The 23,055-nt window shown below is 53.2% G+C and overlaps 2 protein-coding genes across 5 annotated transcripts in view; both read right to left on the bottom strand.

The window, feature by feature from the left end:
- Positions 1-6,240: 6,240 nt before the first annotated feature.
- Positions 6,241-18,283, bottom strand: LOC121660962. The gene is made up of 4 exons (XM_042020581.1): positions 18,129-18,283; positions 17,226-17,496; positions 7,302-7,428; positions 6,241-7,105 (listed from the first exon to the last, which is right to left on the bottom strand). Exons 1-4 carry the CDS (start codon positions 18,281-18,283, stop codon positions 7,008-7,010), a joined length of 651 nt encoding a protein of 216 aa, XP_041876515.1. The 3' UTR covers positions 6,241-7,007.
- The window catches only part of LOC121660954 (zinc finger protein 883-like), a 64,816-nt gene continuing 59,917 nt past the window's right edge, over positions 18,157-23,055 (bottom strand). Inside the window, exons 4-5 of one of the 4 annotated variants that reach the window (XM_042020568.1) lie at positions 19,027-19,843; positions 18,157-18,942 (exon numbers count right to left, since the gene is read on the bottom strand). In XM_042020568.1, coding sequence (XP_041876502.1) covers positions 18,474-18,942; positions 19,027-19,843 — 1,286 coding nt within the window. In that variant the 3' untranslated portion in view covers positions 18,157-18,473. Of the gene's footprint in view, positions 19,844-23,055 lie in introns of all 4 variants that reach the window. The other 3 variants (XM_042020570.1, XM_042020569.1, XM_042020567.1) reach the window with 3 other exon arrangements.

The following is a 23,055-nucleotide window of genomic DNA, read 5'->3' as shown; positions in this document are numbered from 1 at the left end:
ACATATAGCTGACACAGCGTAGGGAAATTTTTCATCCTCTGGGGTAGGACAACCCACTCATAGCACTTAGTAGGCTCACTGCGATTCTTTGTGGGCACTGTAAAGGCAAAACATTCTGTATCCTTTGGATGCAGTGGGATTGTGAAAAAGCAGTCTTTTAAGTCAATTGCAGTGATTTTCCATCCCTCTGGAATCATTGTAGGAGCCGGTAGCCCAGGTTGCAGCACCCCCATAGTCTGCATGTGCGCATTCACTTGTCGAAGGTCATGAAGGAGGTGCCATTTTCCTGATTTCTTTGGGATCACAAAGATGGGGGTGTTCCATGGGCTGACTGAAGGCTTGATGTGTCCTGCTGCTAGCTGTTCTGCAACAAGCTGTTCTACTGTCTTCAGCCTTTCGTCTGTTACCGGCCACTGTTTGACCCAGACAGGATCATCTGTTAACCAGGTGAGAGCCCATATGGGCGGCTGACTGGCAGCAGCCATCAGCATAAATGCCAGTCTGTGGTGAGCACAAGGCCTAGCTGCGCGAGGATGTCACGTCCAGTCAGGCCTTGCAGGGTCTGAGGCAGCTTCATAACATAGGGGCAACACACAATGGTTTGATTATCCTCAAACTCTAGGGTGATTGGGGTTGCACTTACTTGGAGGATTTGCATTCCTCCCACCCCTACCAGTGTGGCTGCTGGTTTTTCCAGTCCCCAACCAGGTGGCCACACCACCTGGTTAATGATGGTAACGTCAGCCCCTGTGTCGAAAAGCAGTTGTATTTTGATGGCTTCTGCCCCTCTTCACAGGATCACTTGCTGCTGAGGTCTCTGGGCCAGGTTCAATGCCCAAAACATCAAACCCAGAGGACCCAAAAGCATGGTCTCCATGGACACTGCTGTTGCTGATTCCCCCATTGGTCATTACGGGAATGGGGACTATTTGGGCAATGTGACTGCCCTGCGGGATAGTCACGGGTGGTTGCAGCACGTAGGCCATGATTTTAATTTCGCTGGTGTAATCGGCGTCGATGACTCCAGGGAGCAACACTACTCCCTGCCAGCTGGTTGATGACTGCCCCACGAGTAGGCCACCCAGACGAGGGCCATCTGATGACAGGGCCAAGGGCCCTTGGCTGTGGTCAGGATCAGGGTGACCTGGTGGTTCGTCAGCGTGACTTCCATTGAGGTTGCCATGTCCACTCCGAGGCTCCCTTGGGTGGCTGGCTGGTTCTGTTGAAGGAAACCACCGGGGTTGCACTTGACTCATGACTCTTTGGGGTGCTCACTTGTGTCCTGGCACGTGGCCCCACCGCGCTGCGCTGGCCATTTCCCGCACAGTGGCATGCTATGGTGGCATGGGTGCCAGAATTGCAGTTGTAGCACCACACTGTTTTATGGCAAGTGTGCCTCAGGTGCCCCTCTTCACCGCATCGGAAACAGGCTACTCCACCCGTCCGGGGACCAGGAGGTGGGCCAGCAGCCTTCGCCCCCTTTTTTCTTTGCGCCCCTCCGGTCAGTGCCGCGGAGATTACTTGTCCCTGTTGTTGCAGGACATTCTGCAGCGTTGCGGTAAATGCAGCTGTTTGAGACAACTGCTCCGCATGGCTAGCACGCACGAGCATCTTGTCTACTCCTGCTCCCTGGGGCAGCGTGGTGAGAATTGTCTTAGTTTGCCTATTAGCATTTTCAAAGGCAAGTGTTCGGAACATTTGCTCTTGGAGCTCTTCAGAGAGCTCAGTTGTGTCCTTCAAGGCTGCTGACAGACGGTCAATGAACTGACCATATGGCTCTGACAGCCCCTGTCGGATTGCTGCATACGGGGGAGACTTCTTCTTTTCGGGTACTGACAACAAGGCTTTGTGGGCAAGAGTCTGTGACAACTGATGAATGATTGCGGGCATGGTCAGCTGTGCCACTGTCGCTCCAAAAGCCCCGCTCCCAGTTAGCATGTCGGCTTGGATCGCATACAGTGGGTCTTGTGTATCACCTTGGTATTTTCTAGCTTCTCCTTGTGCTAGCCGCTTCCACATTCGTTCCCAGAGCAGGAACTGTGAAGGGGTTAATAACAATTGTGCGATGCTGACGCAATCATTTGGACACAGGACATCTGCTGTAAAGATAAACTGCAGGATGCTCCGTGTAGCTTCGGACCGGAGGCCGTGCGTGGTGACCGTTTGCTTGGCTTGCTGCAAGATCTTCCAGTCATGGGGTTCCCACTTTGCAGTGTCCCCTTGTATCAGTACAGGGCAGGCTAGGGCATCTATGGCTTGCCAATCTCCTTCAATAATTGCATCACGGACAACTCCATTCCATCTCCTTCACAATGGATCAATCCTCACCATCGAGGCTGATGGAGGCAATGGCTGCACCTCCTCTTGCGGGAAGGGAGGGGCCATATGCCCTGTGCCCGGTTCTCCCAATGGGAATGTAGGAGTTCTGGTGGCTGTCTTGACCGGTGGGTCCATGGGACGCCATGGTGCTGATGGTGTGGTTTCGCGAGCCTTAGACTCCAGCGCGTCCTGACGAGTAGACAATTCAGCAAGCTTCTTCATTAATTCATGCATCATCTCTTGGTGCTTCTCCTCCTCTTGGGGCTGACCCCCGGCAGCCCTGGCTGGCTCTGCCTCCGCAGGTGACAAAGCCGTAGAGGCTGCTTCACAGTCGGACGATGATCCACTGTCCGGCAGAGGGGGGTGGCGCGCTGCCGTTTTCGGCCAGAAGCTAGGACCGCTCGTTTCTCCTCTGCTCGCCTGTGTCCCGCCCCCAGGGTTGGAAGCCTGAACTTCCGCCTTTGCGGCCATTTCTCCCTCAGACTTCTGAGGGATAACTTCCTTCCCCGTCATGTCCAGCAGCTCCCGCAGCGAGCATACGGGTGCTGCTGTTCCCTTCATCGGTCGACCCGCGGTCAGCCCGAAGAATCGCGCAACCCTGGACTCTGCCCTGGCCTCCGGCCGCTGCTCCGTGAGACCTCCCTCCCTTTCCTTTCCAGGGCTGCCACCCCCCAGCCGCAGCCACCTTCCTCTCTGCTTTCATTTCTGCAAGGGTATTAGTCACGGCTCTCCATGTTAATCCGAGAGCTTTAGCTTCTTTACCTTCCTTTTCACCCTCAATTGTGGACAGCCACAGTCTGTTTCCAACTTCCCACCACTCTTCAGTTAAGAACAAAAGCAAAATGCATTTCAAAAACCGTTGTTCCCAGGCCCACGTAATTAGGGCATAAAGATCTCAATCTTTTACAGTCTCGCCTCTCTTAGAGAGGATACTGGCTAGGAGACGAGTGCCAGCCTTGTATTCCATAGCTTCTTACCTGCGAGGACTCACTCGGCTTTACTCAACTTTTTTGCCAGGACGCTCCCGCTCCAGCTGTCTTCCAGGCTTGCCTGCAGCCAGGGGCCAGTTCAGGGGTTTTTCCTCAGCAACCCTGGGTTGTCCAATTTTTCCAAGGGTATCATATGCCCGGTTCCACAAGGAATCCTTCTACACCTGGTTTTGAGGAAGAATCTGTTTTGGCTCATTGGCCGGACTTTGAGGGAGAAGTGGGTTTGACTCACTGCCCAGATTCTGAGGGAGGAGGGGTGCACTGGGTTGAAGTGACGGATTCGGTAGAATGGGTTTTTGGCAGTGCCAGTTAGACACTACCTTACTCAATTTATCAAGGGGTAAGCCATCCATCATATCTCTGGGGACCCCTTTTTTGATACCTAATAACCACCAACGCTGACGCTTAGGGATCTGTTTTACATTCTCTGGTTTTTCACTATGAGGAGCCCTAATGTACCTGACACCTTTTGTTTTGTCTGATTTTTCCTCTGGGATTTTTATAGGTCCGTATTTCCTACTGTAATTAATCAGATCTTCTTCAACCTCACTCCATGTCCAAACTTTGCAATCACTGGCAGGTGAATTTGATTGTGAACCTGGCGGCTGAGAGGGGGTTGAATATGGAGTAAACCCAGGATCAGTAGATGCAGTTTGGTCGCTCGAGTTTCCAAGGAATCCATCCAACCTCTCTACAGGACCTACAGCCGCTATGGTTTTTTGAAGGACAATTGAGTGATTCTGGAAGGCCTCGAATTAAAGGGGTCATCAGTTCAGGTTTAACAGGTAATTGCGTGGGAGATTCATATCCAGGAGTTAATTTCCTTTCATGGATCATTTGCAGACAGGCGGCTTTGTGGACGCTTTCTACAAGTTGATCAGGAGTACCAACTATAGCTAAAGGGTCTCCCCTTTCTAAAGGATTGAGTCCCCTGGCCCAGAAAGCTGCGCGCTGAGTCAGGGACCATGTGTTACATTTGTCTCCTGTTGTTAAGAAAACTCCATGTCCCCAATATCCACTGGCCTCCTGTTCAGTTAATAGGATTTGGTCTCCTCCGGTGAGAGACACTTGGAAAACATATTCCGTCTCAGATTCGTGGGGGAGCCACCCATGCTCCTTTTTTAACCTAGCCAATTCAACAGCAGTGTATGGTATTTGTTTAGTGGTGATATGCGGTTCAAAATCTTCATCATTGCTATAATTATATTCTGTTTTAATCAGAGGTCTCATACGAGGGCAGCAGTTTTCCCCACAATTTTTCACTAGCACTAGTTCTTTCTGGGGGTATATTTGATTAATGTGAGAATTTCCTTTTCCTCTGTCTCTTTTGGTGAGTCAGCATTCTTTGAATTCTTAGAATATTCCTCTTTTAAAGCAGCCCACAGCAAATGATTTTCATTCCTTTCTTCATCTAATTGTTTCTGTAAAATTTCCACTAGGTTTTGAAGGGAATCTATGATTGCTTTTTCTTAACTGCATCGCTTAAAGCGGTGATCTATAGCTGCCGTAAGGCATGCTCCCAAAACGGAGCAGATTATGGTTTTATTTCAGCCAAATTTAAACTTTGTTTCATGTTGTAATGAACATATTCTATCAGTCACACTCTCCAAATTAAACTAGTTATTTTGAGCCCATGCTTCCCCTTCCGGAGAGGGCTGGGCATTGTGTTTTGCTAGCAGAGCATAAAATGCAGCTTTATCTTTTGCACTTGGGTTTTCAGTCATTTTATGAAGGGATCAAAACCACTACAGGGAGGTAAAACTTAATTACACACTGCGACACAAACAGCTTCACTGTGTCTCCCTTCGCTTCCCTGGGTGGGTGAAGAGACCAAATCTGCCTGGGAGGTCCTCCTTCAGTTACTTATGGTTGTCTCTTCGCTACACCAAGCAGTCCAAATTCACACACACCCAACAAAAAAAACACAGTTCCCCCTTTTACACTAAGAGATCTTTTCGTGAAAAATCTGAAGACAGAGCCCTCAGCTGAGTATGGGGTGCTTTTCACCCAGGCGTGTGCAGTTTGCGGGAAATTTGAGTCACCCCCCTTGCTTTCTAGACACCGCTCACCCTTTTTGGGGTGTCGGGCTGGGTGCGGCTGGAGCGAAACATCCTTCCCCTATTACAGACTACACACAACTTTGCAACCCCTTCTGTCTGTCAGATCCTGTCCGTGACGCCAGTTTAATGTCACAATCCGCTAATGCAAGTGGGGGTCGTGATGGTTCGTTTATAGATCTCAGAGTGTAAAAGGACACAAGGGATTTCAGTTTTAATCAAAACAGTGCACCTTTATTAAGTGCCCACAACACAATAATGCGATAGAGGAGAAAAAGAGAGAGAGAGATAAAGAAAACAAAGTAAAAGAGTAGAGAAGAAGAAAGGGGGGGTAATAGCTACCAACGGATGAGACGAAGTCCTCGTGGCCTTCTGCCAATAGATTCGTCTTCTTTCCGTGGGGAGATGTCGTCTCAGTTATTTCAGAAAGTCCCTTTATAGCCCTTTTTAGAAATGAGGCGCAACTGGCCAAGACCATATCTATGTTTCGTAATAACATTGCAAAGCTAGCACTAACTATCACAGGTACATACCAAGCATGCCTTTCATAGGCAGTACTGCTTGCCATGATTTGCAGCCCAGCAGCGTTAGCTGACATGAATTTAGCAGTGCTCTCACTTCTGCTTTCTAGCTGTATCTCCACATCTCCCTCCTTTTCCCAAGAGGTGGGGAAACCTCCAGCCGTTGTTATGAGGCCCGTTGCTTTGGGAAACAGCTACAGGACAGGTGTACAGGACATTCCTTTCCACTTCAGCGCAGTCCTTCCCGCCTGGGCAGCAAGAACAGCGCAGTCCATTGGGACCTGCACTAGTTTCAGGAATGCGTACCAGTTCCCAGCGGGCACACCTGCAGGCAACACTTGGCAGACACCCCACCTCAGCCAGGCCAGGACTCCTGTGTTGAGTCTCTGTCCTTGGAGATGATCGTGAGGCAGATGAGGCATCTTCGGACCATCTCTTAAACTCCTACATCTCGCCTGAGCACCTCTCCCATCCTCTGGGTCAGAGTTTGGTGGCTTCTCTCCGGCAGATCCACTGTGAATCCAAGTGGCAGTTCTCAGGGGTGATGGTGCTGCCTCTGATCATCCCACAGAGTCCAGGTCTCTCCCTGAGGTCCAGCTGGAACCTTCAGGTGCAGGAGGGAGTCCGGGTCACCCCTGGGGGTCACTTGGGGGACACTAGGCTGCCTTCCCTTGGCCCCCAGCTGCCCCTGGCACTCCCCGATCCCGGTCCTGGCGGGAGCCGTACACCCACGTCCAGCCCGTCCCGGCCGCGGGCACCCAGAGCCTGACCCACAAGGAGAGCGCGGGTTTCTGCAGGGTTTCATGTAGGAATTCCTGCCTCGGGGAAGAAGTGGTGACGCTCACAGGCCATGGATGCTCACCCCAAAACAGGCTCTGTCCTCATCCCAGGACTGAGCACCAACCATGTTCCCCATGCTCTGCCACAGGCACCCGGGGGTGCTTGGACATGGTGGGGGAGGGGGATGCTGAGCCCAGGATTCTGGGAATCCCCTCTCCCTTCCCGAGTGCCACCAGGGGCAGCCCCGTGTCCTTCCCACCTTCTTACCCCCATCATTCCCTTCACCAGCTCATCCCGATATCACAGCAGCAGCAGCGTGGCCCCTGATCCCCGCAGTCCTCTCAGCTCCTGCTCCAAGGGCTGTATCCAGGGGAGACCCAGTAGCACTTGATCCTTCCCAGCATCCAGCTCTGGGGGCAGATCCTGCATCCCTCAGCCCCTGGAAAACGGGATCAGAGCCAGCTCAGGTCACCACATTGCCGTCTCGTCCCCTGCACACCCAGAGAACCACCAGGGTTTCATTCCCATTTTCTCCCTGGGGACACCCTGAACTGTGAACTGGTTGGCGCTCTGATCTGGGCATGCCATGAGATTTTGGGAAAGCTTTTGGAGCAGAGGCGCCTCAGGGCTGTTACCTGGCTGCTGTGATGGGCAGAGAATTTCCCTGAGCTCCAAGATGAAATTCTCCAGGCTGCTGTTGCTGTCTCCTACCCTCCCGTTTTTTCCGCTTCCTGGGCTTTCCACTCCACTGCTGGTGGAGAACTACAACGGAAGGAAGGCTGAGCAGGGAACAGGACCTGGCTCCCTCAGCACAGTGCTCACCAAGATCCACCTGCATGCAGCCCCAGGGTGGATTCTGACATTCCCTTCCCTCATCCCAGCTCTCTCCAAACCTTGGCCTGAGGAGCTTGTGAGAGGTGAGAACTGACCTCAGAGTCCCAACACAGAGCAGACCCCAGCTCCTTTTGGGGGCCGGGCTCAGCATCCCTGAGCTCCCCCCCTGCTCAGAGCTACCCCACCCAGCTGTGGCTTTGCACTGGTGACAGGATGTGGCCCCTCCAGCCCTGCCAAGGTGTCACCGTTTCTCAAGTGCCATCACATTGGAGGTCCACAGAGCCCTGAAGCCTCTGCCTAACCCTGCCCCTCGATCTGTGACTCCCAGGCTGTTCAGCCTAGAGGGGCCTGACCCCAGGGTGAGGGGCTGCTCAGCACCCCCTGCCCACCACGGGCACTCGCTGTGCGGGAACAGCTCACAGGCATTTATTTGGGGGGATTTTCCCCCAGCTCTGCCCCTCTGGGTGTCTCCCCAAGAACCAGCAGACATTGGAGTCTCCCTCCCGCCTGCCCAGGATGGTTTAGGGGTGCTGGGGGTGCCAGCACTGGGCATGGGGCTCATTTTATCCAGGTGCTGTGTGACCCTGACCTCAGCCCCGGGCTCTCAAACCCTGTCCGTGCCACAGCCAAGAGATTTTCCCCCACACAAACCCCTGGGACCCCTCCCCACTGTCAGGGCTGTCCCCATGTCCCCATGGCCATGCTCACACGAGCAGCCCAGTGTCACCACGGCCACTCCGAGCAGGAGATTCCCGGTCCAGCTGGCCCCAAGCACCACATGGTGCCACTGAGGACATCCTGGCGCTGCAGGGGACAGAGGTGACAGGAGATCACCCAGCCCCACACCCAGCAAGTCAAAACTCTGCAGATTTGGGCTGTTTTGTCTCCAAAAGCAGCTCGGAGCCCAGCAGCCTGCCTCAACAAGGACCAAGTGGCTAGCTCAGGGGGTCAACACCAGGCAGTCACCTAGCCAGCAGCAGTCGCAGAGGATGGGTACCGACAGGATGCGGGAGGCTGAGCAAGGTCTAAGCTAGGCCCGCTTCAGTCACTGGTGGGTAAGGTGTGAGGAGAGAAGAAGCAGGCGAGGGGACATTTCTCGGGGGAGCAAGAATGGGTTTACTGGAGAAGAACTGAGGAGAGCCGAGAAGAGCCCCAAATAACCTCTGACAGGGGGTTTTATACCCCTCTGCTCAGGGCGCAGTGAACATAACACACCCAATGACACTGCATGTGGCGGGTGTAACAAAGGCGGGGACATGTACAACGCAGCTAATGGGGAGTGGGGTAGGCGGGGACAGTGAACGAGGGCCAGTAGGGAATTGATGGTGTCAACCAGGGAGGAGAGTGCGGCGGCCATTACAGATGTACAAGTTTGCACGTCTTTCCCGCCAGGGCCAACGGATTTTCCCGCCAAGCTGCCTGAGGGCAGCCATATTGGGGCGGGAAGCCATTTTATGGTTCCTGGACTTCAGAGGAATCAAACCATTGGATTCTTTGTCCAACTGGGTCCGGGACACCATGGCAGGAACCAGGGCTCACCACAACAGCAGCCCCCAGGGTTCAAGCATTGGTGGGTTTTTCCCAGTGGAATTACTCCGTGGCAGGAATTAAAATGTTTAATTAGTGGTTGGGCTTTGTGATCTTCAAGCTCTTTGCCAACCTAAACAGTTCCGATTCTTCTGCTGCTCTTCTCCATAGGGAAACCGAAAATGGAGTCAGGAGGAAAAAGCACGGGGCACAAGGAGCAGCAGAAAGAAACAAAGCAGGAACCACCACAAGTGCAGAGAAGATTGACCAGGAGCATCCAGACTTGGATCAGGGTATCTAAAGGCACCAACAGCCCTTCAGCATCCCAGCTCTCCTTCGAACAGCGGAATTGTGGCAGATCTGGGGCTTTTACTCCAAGCACAGACCCTTTCGAAGAACCAGCCCCTGGAAATCATGTTTGGTGTGGAGCTCAGTTTTCCCAGTTCAGCCTCTCCACACAGGGATGAGGCTCAAAGGGCCGCACTGGGCGATGTCAGGGCTTAAAATTCATCCTGCAAAGCCGAGCTTTGATCCCGGCAGGGCTGAGCTGAAGCGGCTGCACAGGAGGGAGGAGGAGGAGGGCGGTGGAAGAACCGTGCAGTGTTTAACTCCGTGGCAGCAAGTGTGAATGTGAGCCCAACTCATTCCCAGGGGGAGGAATCCTGGGAAGGAATCGCAGAGGAGGCATCCTCGGGGGAGGATCCCGGGGGAAGAATCCTGAGGGAGGCATCCCATGGGGAAGAATCCCAGGGAATGAATTAACTTGAGCAATTAATCCCATTTAATTAAACCATGGAGTGAAGTGGTGCCTGGTGCATCCAAGAAATTCAAACCCAAACCCTCTGCCGGGATCCCAAACCACAGTCGGGATCTTATCCCACCTCCCAGCCCCCTTCCCTCCCTGCAGGACCCAGAGCTTTACACAACCACAGCCCCCCCAAAGCCCCCTCCCAAACCCACCCCACACTCACTGCCTGGCTCGGGGCGCAACAGCCGCTTCCCCCAGCGCTCCTGGGGACTGAGATCCAGGTTGGCATAAACAATCTCCATGCTGGGATCAGCGGGAAGTTCGGCTGGCCCCGACCCCACTGGCTGGACCCTCGGAGCCTGGGCAGGGGTCGCTGGCCCGGCCCAGCCTGCCCTCAGGTGGGGGGAGCTCCACAGAGCCGCCCCCAGCGCCCAGCAGGGCCAGACGGGCAAAACTGAAACCTGACACACCTTCTGCCGAAGGAAACCAGGGAAAAGTTGTTCCTCTCAAGGAATGGGACCCATTGAGGAGCCTGTGCTAGCTTGAGTTGAGCCATGGTTTTTCCAAGAATCAAAAGGCTCCAAAACAAGACACCTCTAAAAATAAAAAAAGCCAAACCAACCCAAAATTTGGGTTGTGCAAAGAGGCGGCTCCATCTTTGATGCCCTCTGTGCAATGTGCTGATTTGCAATGGAAAAAAATCAGGTTTCCACAGCAAGAACCGTGGAATTGTTGAGGTCGGAAAATGTTTCTAAAAGTCGTGGGGTCCAGCACTGCCAAGCCCACTCAAGCCCACCTGAGGCAGGGTGATGGGCACATTCCAGCTCCTTCCACCTTCCTCTTCTCCTTCAGGGAGGCAGAGAGGAGACACAGCCCCATGAGTGCCAAGCAAAGGGCGAATGCAGTTAGGAAAAAATTGAAAAGTACTCGAGAGAAGGGAGAGAAGAGCAGGATCCCTCCAGGGGTAGGCAGGAGCCTCAAAAATAGTTTCTCCCCAGGTTGGAGAGAACAAACCAAACCAAGCGGAGCTGGGACCCCCCAGCAGCGCCTCTCTGCTGTCCCAGCAGAAGCTCTCGCTGGCTGCTCCAGGCTGGATGGGCAGACTGGGAGCACTGGGAAGGGGCCCTGGCTTGGGGCGCAGCCCCCAAAGCAGCCCCATGGCCCCCAAGGCAGTTCCAAGGCTCTGCCAGCTGGGATGGAATGTTGGAGGGGGAGCAGGGCAAGGGCTGGGGCTGCCAGTGCCAAGGTGTCCTGATTTGAAGGACAGGTGTCTGCCAAAGAAGGAGGGAACCTCTCTTGGAATGGAAAATATGACCCCTTTCCACCAAATTATTATAACCTTGAAATTACGAGGCTTTCAGGCAAAGATATGAGAAAAGACATAATAGTTGTGTACTAGTATGTATGACAAGGCAAACAAACAATGGCAGCAACAACAAACAAAAGAAAAAACCCAGAAAACAGTCTCTTCCAGCTCTTTAAGCACTTTCCCCTCGGGTGCAGTTCTGCCCACAGCCGGCAGGGGCGCTGGCGGCTCCCAGTGAGCAGGGCAGGTGCGATGGTTCCCCCGCGGCTGCAGGGGGCGCTCCAGAGTGAGCTCGGGGAGCACGCGGCACTGGCGGCTTGGCCAAGACGGGGCATCACGGGCAGCAGCTGGTCATGCTTGCCAGGCTGCTGCACAGAGGTGGCCCACACGGGGACAACCCACGCACTGGCTCCAGATCTTCCCCAAATGGCCAGGAAACAAACAAAAAAATTAAGCAGATTTACAGTGCAGGAAAACTGCAGCAGACTGGGATCCTGGAGTCCAATACACAGGAGTGGCCACGGCAATGCACCTTGGGCAGAGGGTCCAACAGGAGCCAGTCCCAATGTTTTGGCACCACATGCGCTCGTTCTGAGCTCCAAAAGGCCAGGCAGCAGGGAAACAGGCAAACAGCTCCTTCCTCCCCCAAACCCAGAAACTGGACTGCCCAAAACCCAGCCAAAACCTCCAGGGTAGCCCCTTCACCTTTTTTTCCCCTCAGTATCACCTGCAACCCACCCCCAGCCCAGGCCATTTCAATGGAATGTTGCGACACCCAGCTACATCTTTTGTCTCCTACTTGCCCCCATTTGGCCCTTAGGCAACACATTGTCCTTATTCCAGGTAGCACAATGGGGAAAAATTCACTGAAAAAACCAAACCCAAAACATTATCCACCCCAGTTTTTTCCCCATACCACCATTCTACATCAAACTTAGACTCTTGAACTCTAGACATACATACATTATCTTAATTATATACATATATACCTGCAGATATGAATACAGGCACAGTGTCATGGACAATTCACCCCAAACTAAGGTCCCCTTGAGGTAGGCATCAGGTCTCTCCATCCTTTTGCATCACCCACCAGGTGCATCCTGGTCCCTGAGCGAAGACAACCCCACGGGGGGGGGACTGTCTTTGCTTCAGGCAGAATTAATCCAAACAGTTTTTCCCAGCATAGCTTTCATGTGTACCACTGGAACCTCACCCCCATCCGTTGGACACGGGTTCAGATTGGGCAAGGCCTGCTCTGTTGGTGGAGCTTCGGGTGTTAACTAACCATGTGGCCTTTGCTAAATACATCTGAAAGTCCCTCCACCAAGTGCCTTCAAGGTGGTTTTAAGCAATCCATTACACCACTCAACTTTCCCAGCTGCTGGTGCATGGTAAGGGATATGGTACACCCACTCAATGCCATGTTCTCTAGCCCAGGTGTTAATAAGGCTATTCTTAAAATGAGTCCCACTGTCAGATTCAGTTCTCTCAGGGGTACCATGCCTCCAAAGGACTTGCTTTTCAAGGCCCAGGATGGTGTTCCGGGCAGTAGTGTGAGGCACAGGGTAGGTCTCCAGCCATCCAGTGGTGGCTTCTACCACTGTGAGCACATAGCACTTGCCTTGGTGGGTTTGAGGCAGTGTGATGTAATCAATCTGCCAGGCCTCCCCATCCTTGTATTTGGACCATCACCCACCGCACCACAGGGGCTTCACCCGCTTGGCCTGCTTGATCGCAGCGCATGTCTCACAATCATGGGTAACCTGGGAGATACTGTCCATGGTTAGATCCACCCCTCGGTCTCATGCCCACCTATAGGTGGCATCTCTGCCCTGATAACCTGAGGCATCATGGGCCCATCGAGCTAGGAACAACTCTCCCTTGTGTTGCCAGTCCAAATCTATCAGTGACACCTCTATTTCTGCAGCCTGATCTACCTGCTTGTTGTTTTGGTGTTCCCCGTTAGCCCAACTCCTGGAGACATGGGTGTCCACGTGACGGACTTTCACAGGTAGCTTCTCTACTTGAGTGGCAGTCTTTGCCAATCTGGGAGCAGCCCAGGTTGGTCTTGCCCTATGCTGTCAGTTGTTTTTTTTCCACCTTTCCAGCCAAGCCCACAGAGCATTGGCTACCATCCACAAATCGGTGTAAAGGTAGAGTTTTGGCCACTTCTCTCTTTTGGCAATGCCCAGGGCCAACTGAATGGCTTTGAGTTCAGCAAGTTGGCTTGATCCACCCTCTCCTTCAGTATCTTCTGTGACCTGTCATGTGGGGCTCCATATGGCTGCTTTCCATTTTCGGTTTGCCCCTATGATGCAACAGGAACTACTGGTGAAAAGAGCATGGCATGTTTCTTCTTGTGACGGTTGGTTGGAGCTTCCTCAGCACCTGTTCCTGCTCCTCTTCATCGGTCAGACCAAAATTTTCACCTTCGGGCCAATTTGCAGTTATTTCCAAGATCCCAGGGTGATTCAGGTTCCCAATACAGGCATGCTGTGTGATGAGAGCAATCCATTTGCTCCATGTGGCATTGGTGGCGTGGCGGGTAGAGGGAACCTTTCCTTTCAACATCCACTCCAGCACCGGTAGTCGGGGTGCCAGGAGGAGTTGTGCTTCAGTGCCGATTACCTCAGAGGCGGCTTGGACTCCTTCATAAGCTGCCAAGATTTCCTTCTCTGTTGGGGTGTAGTTGGCTTCAGACCATCTGTAACATAAGCTCCAGAATCCCAGTGGTCGGCCCAGAGTCTCACCAGGCAAATTCTGCCAAAGGCTCCAGGACAGACCATTGTTCCCAGCTGCAGAGTAGAGCACGTTCTTCACCTCTGCTCCTGTCCTGACTGGGCCAAGAGCTACAGCATGCACGATTTCCTGCTTGATGTGAGCAAAAGCTTGTTGCTGTTCAGGGCCCCAATGGAAATTGTTCTTGCAGGTCACCAGGTAGAGAGGGTTCACAATCTGGCTGTACTCGGGAATGTGCATTTTCCAAAAGCCTATGGCACCTAGGAAAGCTTGTGTTTCCTTCTTGTTGGTTGGTGGAGACACTGCTGTGATCTTATTGATGACCTTGGTGGGAATCTGATGCTGTCCATCTTGCCACTTCACTTCCAGGAACTGGATCTCTTGAGCAGGCCCCTTAACTTGGCTCTTTTTGATGGCAAAGCCAGCTTCCAGAATTTGGATTATTTTCTCTCCTTTCTCAAACACTCCAGCTGCGGTGTTCCCCCACACAATGATGTCATCAATGTACTGCAGATGTTCTGGGGCCTCACCCTTTTCCAGTGCAGCCTGGATCAGTCCATGGCAGATGGTGGGACTGTGCTTCCACCCCTGGGGCAGTCAGTTTCAGGTGTACTGCACGCCCCTCCAGGTGAAGGCAAACTGAGGCCTGCACTCTGCTGCCAGAGGAATGGAGAAACATGCTTGATGAAGAGTGAATGGGCCTTGCTGACCACCCCTTGACTCTCCAACTCGTGAACTGTCTTGTGGATGGGGATCATAGCATCTCAATTCATCTGATACTGCCAGTGGTGCACTGTCGAAGCGGCCATCGGTACTCATTTTTCCTCCACATTCAGAAGTTCAACTGCAGAAGGATTTTCTGATAGTCCAGGCAAGGTGTTCAATTGCCTAATGCCCTCTGCCTCCACAGCAGCTATTCCAAAAGCCCACCTGAGTCCTTTTGGGTCTTTGAAATACCCACTCTGGAGGAAGTCTATGCTCAGAATGCATGGGGTCTCTGGACCATTCATGTTTCTGCCACTCCTTCCCAGTCAAGCTCACCTCAGCTTCCAACAGGGTCAACTGCTGCAATCTCCCCATCACCGCAGCAATAGAAATGGATTCTGCACCCGCAGGTCCTGATGGCATTAGGGTGCACTATGCACCGTATCAACCAACACTTCATATTTTTGTGGCTCTGAGGTGCCAGGCCATCAGATCCAGAGTCCAAATGACACAATTCTTCCATGCATCTACCTGGCTAGAGGCAGGCCCCTCTAGCCCTGGTTATCATTCTTTCCCTGGGCATACATGCTCGAGGTTCCTTCAAGGGGATCCGACATATCATCCTCCCTTCTGTAATACCTGGCAGCTCAGTCACGGGAGGCTGAGGCTAAGAACTCCCTCAGTTAATGTTTTCCTCCTTGAGTTGACACACCCACACTGCCAGGACAGAAGTGAGTTTCCCATCCCACCTTCTCATGTCTTCCCCATGGTCACCAAGGAAGAACCACAGCTCAGCTCATGGGGTGTACCCCCTCTGCCTAGCTGGGGGACACTGGGCTCTGACGTTGGGGCCTGTGTCTTGCACTGGTGCCACATGGGAACTGTTCTTCCTCACCTCCTCCCTCACCTCCCTAATCTCATCTTTAAACTCTACTTTGAGGTCCTTGACCAAAGCAGAGACGTGAGCCTGCACTGGGCCATTGACCATACTCTCATAATTTCTGAGCCTGCTGGCAACAGAACCCACTGTCTATCAGTTGTCCTCAGCATTAATTGTTGCAATGAAGGTGGTGTATTGGGATGGCCCTAGATTTGCCAGGTTCCACTCTACTTGCCCTGTGCACCTGACCCTGTCAGGGTCATTATTGTGCTGTCTGTCCCTCCCAGAGAGTTCCTCTAGCAGTGTCACTTCTCTCAGCTGTTGGATCCCTTCCTCAATGGTCCCCCAGGGCATTCTGCAACGGTGATCCCGCATTCTGTCTCTGTGAACAAACGTCTCTCTTACACTCATTAAAAGCCACTCCCAGAGAGAAAGGGGCCCTGGCTCCCTCACGAATATCTGATCAATATCTGATATTCAAGTATCTGATCCTGGGTCAAGGACCCCAAATACCTTGCCTCACCACTATCCAGTTGCATGCCTGTACCCATGAAGTCCCAAACCCAAAGTAACCAGGTCACATAAGCCTAGCACCCTTGTTGCACAATGTCTTTTTGCAGATTACGGAGGCTGTCATATGACAGGGACTCAGTGATGATTTCAGGTTCTGACTCCCCTGCTGGTTGCAAGGGCCCCGGTTCCGCATCATCATTAACTGGGCGCACTGATTTGTTCTTATACTTCCTTCTCCGCACAAGGGTGACTGCTGCTGGCTGTGACTGTGTTCATGGTTCAGCTGGAGCCTGGATGGTTGTGACATCTGTGGGTTCCACGGCTGCACTGTCAGACTCTCCCTCTTTGAGGCAGGGAGAGGGTTTCCCACCAGCTGGGGAAATGTTTTCCCTCAGCACCTCTCATATATTCTCCTCCAATATGCCCATCCAATCCAGGTGGTTCATTTCTGATGTGCGCTGTTGGGCAGTGTCAGGCTGTAGGGCAGCGTCAGGCTCTGGGGCAGCATCCCTAGTCACTGGGGTAGATGTTAGAGTGGTTACCCACAGCAGTCTCACCTTATCGCTGAATGCTAAATAGAACAGGCTTATCAGCAATACCAGCTACTGTATGACATGGTTAGCATCTAGAGAATATTTGACCCCTTTGAAAGCTGTTGGGGTAGGCCCAAAGAAATGGGTGAAGGGTCGGGAGAAAACTTTCCCCGGTGTTACTTCCTCACAATGGGTGCCATTATTACACAACCCCAAAAGCATACACTTAAGTGTGTGATAGCCATGTATCCATGTGTCTGCCTTCAAGAGAAAGTTAAAAATCCATGAATTCCTCACCCTATTGACCCATTGTGCAAATTGGATAACAGCCACAGTAGCCTTAGTCTTAGGATTCATGTTTAGATAAGGAACTGCAAATAGGAAAAATGTAGCCACGACCACGTGCCACCTGAACTGGGGTAGGCTAGACCACATGGTGCTGCCTAATGAGGTTTCTGTATTCAGCACACAAAAAAGTAGGCTACCCAGAAACTGTTATTCCTTTTTTCCCCATTTCTCTCAATGCCCTCAGGCTCCACATTGGGTGCCAAAATCTGTCTTGGTTTGAAAGACAGGTGTCTGCCAAGGAAGGAGGGAACCTCCCTTGGAACGGAGAATATGACTCCCTTCCCTCTGAATTATTATAACTTTGAAATTAAGGGGCTTTCAGGCAAAGGTATGAGAAAAAGAATAACAGCTCTTTGCCAGCCCTTAAATGAATACCATGGCAACCAGACAAACACAACAGCAACAACAGCAAACAGAAGCACAAACCCAGTGCCGGCCTCTCCCGTTCCCCTCGGTGACGCTGGCGGCTCCCGGCCGGGCAGGGCGGCTGCGGGGATTCCCCGCGCCTGCAGGGGGCGCTGTGGCGCAAGCTCGGCCGCCTCTGCACGCGGTAATGGCGGCCGGGCTGGCGGGAGGGATGGAAAAGGGGCTTCCTTTACAACCTCCCGGGGCAGGCGGGCCCGGTGTCCCTCCGGATGGTGAAATGGGCTGCAGCAGGAACCTCGGAGCAGCGCTGGAAGGGCAGATGCCAGCACACCTGGGATTGTAAAACAAAAGGTATCAGAAACTCTGGGGCCGTGCCCGAAGCCACAGGGTGTCTGAGCATTCGGTTACAGGGTAGTGAGAAGCCCTGAAGCAGCGGCAGAGAACAGAGGGGCTGAACGGGGAATCGCTCCCCCGGGTAGCTCAGCTGCTATGGCTGGCGCCTGGGTCAGGCAGCACAGAGGGGGCAGCTCCTAGCAGGGGACGTGGCGCTCCCAGTCCCAGGTCCCCACGTGGAACGTGCTGGCTTTGGGCTCCCAAGCAGCAGAGAACCAGAGAAGCAAGCCCGTAAGCCCAGTCACAGTGCCAAAGGTAAAAACCAAATAGAAACAGGCAAAACCACAAGGCAACAGTATCTTGTGGCTGCATGGCCATCCAGCTGATTGCCCCACTGGAAGAGACAACCATCCTTGCCCCCCAACTCTTGCAGGAAATCCCAGGCTAGCTCTCACCCATTGTGATACTCCTGGAGCCGGGGGATGGGAGGGGGGACCAGTGACCACCGCGGACACAAAAAACCCCCAGAAATAGCAGGGGATAAATAAACATCCCCAAGACAACTCCCATGGGCCAGAGAGAATTAGAATCATGGAATTATTTCGGTTGGAAAAGACCTCCAAGACCAACCAGAATTCCTTGATGCCACCAAAAGAAATAACTGAAAACAAAAGGTGAGATTTTATGGGGTTGAAAGTCAAGAAATACGCTCTTCCCAATGAATTGCCAATGTCAGTCTGTGTTCCAATGGATGTTCCTGCCCCTGCGTTCATCCAGGTGTCCATGAGGAGCCAGGAAGATGTGGAACCCACCACCCAGGTGTCTCCCCTACACAGATTACTGGGACCATGGATCACCAAGGCCCTGCCCAATGGGGGTCACTGGGGATCATCCAATGCTGATCCTCCCATCGGGGATGGAGCTGGAGCAGCGCACAAAGCTCTTCCCACACTCAGGGCACACGCAGGGCTTCCCTTAGCGATGCCTCCGTTGGTGTTGGGTCAAGTGAGAACTCCTGGAGAAGCTCTTCCCACACTGGGGACACTCATAGGGCCTTTCCCCGGTGTGGATGCGCCGGTGGCTGATGAGATGGGAGTTTTGCTTGAAGCCCTTCCCACAGTCAGGGCAGCGGAAGGGCCTCTCCCCTGTGTGTATTGGCTGATGGAGGAGGAGATGTGAGCTGCTCCGAAACCTCTTCCCACACTCAGGACACTCGTAGGGTCTCTCCCCTGTGTGGATGCGTCGGTGGATGACAAGGTATGAGTTTTGCTTGAAACGTTTCCCACAGTCAGGACAGCGGAAGGGCCTCTCCCCTGTGTGTACTGCCTGATGTAGGAAGAAATGTGAGCTGGTCCGAAACCTCTTCCCACACTGGGGACACTCGTAGGGCCTCTCCCCTGTGTGGATGCGCCGGTGGCTGAAGAGGGTGGAGCTGTGCTTGAAGCCCTTCCCACAGTCGGAGCAGCGGAAAGGCCTCTCCTCTGTGTGTATTGGCTGATGTTTGAGGAGATGGGAGCTGCTCCGAAACCTCTTCCCACACTCAGGACACTCGCAGGGCCTCTCCCCAGTATGGATGCGCTGGTGGATGATGAGCTGGGAGCTCCAGCAGAAGCTCTTCCCACATTCCAAGCACTCATAGCACTGTTCCTGTTCCCTGGTGTGGATCTTGCGGTGCTTGATGAGGTTGGAGCTCCGGATGAAGCTCTTCCCACATTCCAAGCACTTATAGGGCAATTCCCCAGTGTGGATCTTGCAGTGCTTGATGAGATTGCAGCTCCGGATGAAGCTCTTCCCACATTCCAAGCACTTGTAGGGCGATTCCCTAGTGTGGATTTTGCTGTGTTTGATGAGATTTGAGCTCTGGCTGAAGCTCTTCCCACATTCCAAGCATTTGTAGGGCCGTTCCCCAGTGTGTACCTTCTGGTGGCTGTGCAGGCTGGAGCGCCGGCTGAAGCTCTTCCTACATTCCCCGCACTCGTAGGGCCGTTCCCCAGTGTGGATCATCTGGTGCTGGATCAGGTCAGAGCTCCGGCTGAAGCTCTTCCCACATTCCCTGCACTCATACGGACGTTCCCCAGTGTGGATTATCTGGTGCTGGATCAGGTCAGAGCTCCGGCTGAAGCTCTTCCCACATTCCCTGCACTCATACGGACGTTCCCCAGTGTGGATCATCTGGTGCTGGATCAGGGCAGAGCTCTGGCTGAAGCTCTTCCCATATTTCCCACACTCATAGGGCCGTTCCCCAGTGTGGATCCTCTGGTGCCGGATCAGGTTGGATCTCTGGCTAAAGCCCTTCCCACATTCCAAGCACTTGTGGGGCTTCTCTCTGGCCTGAGGCTTCTCCCCCAGCTCTGAGCTCCCCCTGGATCTCCGGCCGCCTTCCCGGCACAGGGGGGCTCTTTCCTCCTTGCAGCTCCCTGGGCTGGGTTTGCAGCCCTTCCTCATGTGGGATCTCTGGGGCTTTTCCTCCTCCTCCATCTGGCCACGCCTTGGGAATGACAAATCCTGGTTTGGGGGAAAAACAAGGGGTGAGTGTCTTGGGTTGGGGGTTCCTCCTGCCCAGGTCCATCTCTGCAAGTACCTGGGTGTTTTGTGTCCATAAAAATCTTCGAAGCACCAAGATCAGGCCCCAAAAAAACCCTCATAGGAGATCTGCCTCTGTCCACTCTGAGGTTTTGGGGGTTTCCCTTCCCTGGGCTGATGGGGGTCCTGTGGCCCCCCTGGAGTCCCCCCATTCTCGGGTCTTGCTTACAGATGATCCAGGGGGTTTTGAGGGTCCCAATGATCCCTTCTCCCCTGACTCTCTGCTCCAGAGTTCCACAGATCCCAGGGGTCCCCCCACTCCAGGTTTTTCCCCTTCCCCCCTTCAGGCTGCCTGGGATCCCCCAGCTCTGGGATCACCCCTATCCACTTTTCCCACTCCAGAGGTCTTGGGGTTCCCTTTCATTGCTCTCCTGGGGCATCCCCAAGACTGATGTCCTTCCCCTGCCAGTACCTGATGACACCAAATATCCTCCCAAAGGAGGATCTGCAACTCAGCTTTGGGGTCTTGCAGGATCCAAACTTCCCCCCCAAAAAACCAAGCCCTTTTAGTGACCCACAAAGATATTTGGGTCTCAATTCTCGAATCTGCAAACTCCAAACACTCTTCACAAAAAATAACCCCTCTTGAGGACTCTCTGATGTATTTGGTCCCTTCCGGTCACCTGTGGGATGGAACCTCGTGCTTCTCCTTCTACTCCTCTTCCTGCTCCTCCTCCTCCTCTCTCCCTCCTCTTCCTCCCATTCCTCCTCTCTCCCTCCTCTTCCTCCCATTCCTCCTCCATGCCCACTCTGGACCCCCCTTTCCTACCCCCGTCTACCCCTCAGCTGCTGCAGCACCGGCTGCTGGCTGGGGGGAACATCCCCCAAAAGTTCCCTGGGGATGGACAAGAGGGGTGGGTACCCTCCCATTGCAGGTCCATCCCCTCCCAGAGCCCTGGGGAATCACTCCAGGGACCAACTGATGGGGACATGAAGGGATGGCAATGGGAAACCCTTTCCTGCTGTGCCGCCTCACCCTATCCCCCTCTCCTACCCCTTTCTATAATTCCCCCAAATCCCAGCTCCAGCCAGCTCAATTTGGGAATGACCCACTGTCATGGGTTAGCATAGCTACAGAAGTTATTCTCTTGCAAAGAGGTGCTTACAGCTTTCCTCTATGACCTGACAGAACCTATCAACTGGCTAGTTTGAATATTGGCAACTTTTTAAGCCACTTAAGGAGCTTGACACACTTCTGAGATCCACATTTAAGAATGAACAAACCCCAGGAAAGCTCTCTCTTGCTTCTGGCCTTGGGACAGGTAACTGGTGGAGGGGGCCCATGCAGTCCAGCGGGTCCAGGCTGGGCCACAGCCATCCTGGAGCTGTGCGGCCCTGTTCCATCCATGCCCCCTCCCGCCCCCCCCCCACCCGCAGCCCTGCTCCCTGCAGGCAGCCCCTGGTGGGGCCGGGGCTCATGTGACCAACAGCAATAAGCGAACTCCAGCTGCATGGCCCGGGTGAGATTAACCCTTTTAGTGCTGTAAGTTTCCCACAGAACAGATGAAGCCTGCAGACATCAATCCCCTCCCAAGTCAACGCCATAAAGACACCGAAGTCAGTGAAGAAGGAAGAGCTGAAACCCTGAGGGAGGAGAAAGAGTGAACTGAAAAAGATTATTATAGAGGTGGTAAACAGACTGAAAACCTCAAGGGTTGTCTTTTTACATTGTCAGTGGGAGAAGGGAGAAAGGTGGGGGGAGGAGAAGTGTTCTGAAGGTGTGGCCTGATTTTTTTTCTTTCTTTTAGGTCTGCTAATAAACTTCCTTATATTCTTTTAAGTTTTGTGCCTGTTTTGCATTCTCCTAATTCCTATCTCACAGAAGGTAAATAAGTAAGTAATGAGTATTTTGGGCCAAACCACTACACCCACCCTCCTCTCTCACTCACTTTGGGTGTCCTAAATGCCCTTTTATGGCTTCTCCCCTCCTTTTCAGTCGTGTTGAAAGGAATAGGAGGAATGTGTCTTTACAAACATATAGTGTGAATCTGCTCGGAGACAGGGCCAGGGACTTGTACATAAGGAAGTGACAGGAGAAACCATCAGTTTCAGAATATGGTACTGATTGACACAGACTGCTGCTCAGCCAAGGTCCTGCTCAATTCCTCAACTTCCAGAAGAACAACAAAGCCTGAACAGAGCCGTGAATATCAGATGTAATACAAAAGGGGAGAATGTTGGGTAGCCTGCACATTCTCCCAGAGATAATTAAGGACATAGACACCCAGGGGGGACACTAAGGGAAGCTGAGAAGGGGTCTCAGCAACAGGGGATGGATGGTATTGGTGTGCTGGGAAAGTCTTGGTTGAAGAGGAGTGTGCAGGAATACAGTTAAGGCAGACAGCAGCAGGAGGAATCCATGTGGTAAGAAAAAGGAAGATGGAAAAGATGAGAAAGAGAAAAAAAATGAGGATTGGGATTTTTTACAACACCTTCCACCGTCTTATCCTCAAAATTTACCAGCTGCAGGTCCTTCAATCCCTGCTTTCCAGGACAGGGAAAACAAGGAGGTCAGGATTTCAGGGGGTTTTTCTGTGGTTGGGAGCGGCAGGACCAGGCACAGAGGTGCGGGACCGGGAGCACGGGCTGGGGGCCTGTGGGGAGCTGCTGGGCTGAGCTGGGCCTTTGGGGCAGCCGGGGCTCAGCGCCGGGCACTGCCTGACCCCACCACACCCTGGGCAGGGCCGGCAGTGGCCCCCGCCCCCAAACGCCCCGGCCGCTGTCCAGCCCCATGGAGCTGCCAGCCCTGCCCGCTAGGGGGCTGCGTTTGGACACTGCAGCAGGACGGGGACCATCTCTGGGATTCGGGATGTGGAGGGGAGGGTGAGCACAAGGAGGAGAGGAAGGAACATCTGGGAAATGTGGATTGTAGGATCAGGATTTTCTTTTAAGGATCTTGTTTGGGTCACTGCAAAAACAAGTGATTTTGCAGAAAGCTCAGCAGCTGTCAGAGGATGAGCACCCACAGGCACTG

This window comes from Corvus kubaryi, unplaced genomic scaffold (assembly GCF_017639235.1).
Source record: "Corvus kubaryi isolate FWS band 111438036 unplaced genomic scaffold, C.kubaryi_AGA036_p1.0 37024, whole genome shotgun sequence".
NCBI lineage: Eukaryota > Metazoa > Chordata > Aves > Passeriformes > Corvidae > Corvus > Corvus kubaryi.
This window is presented reverse-complemented; position numbering and strand designations above follow the sequence as displayed.

Coding starts and splice junctions, on each gene's coding strand:
- LOC121660962 (XM_042020581.1), bottom strand. CDS start 18,283: ATGGACACCTGGATGAACGCAGGGGCAGGAACATCCATTGGAACACAG. Junction 17,497..18,128: donor GGTGGCATCAAGGAATTCTG/GTTGGTCTTGGA, acceptor TTACAATCCCAG/GTGTGCTGGCATCTGCCCTT. Junction 7,106..7,301: donor CTGCCCATCACAGCAGCCAG/GTAACAGCCCTG, acceptor CCCGTTTTCCAG/GGGCTGAGGGATGCAGGATC.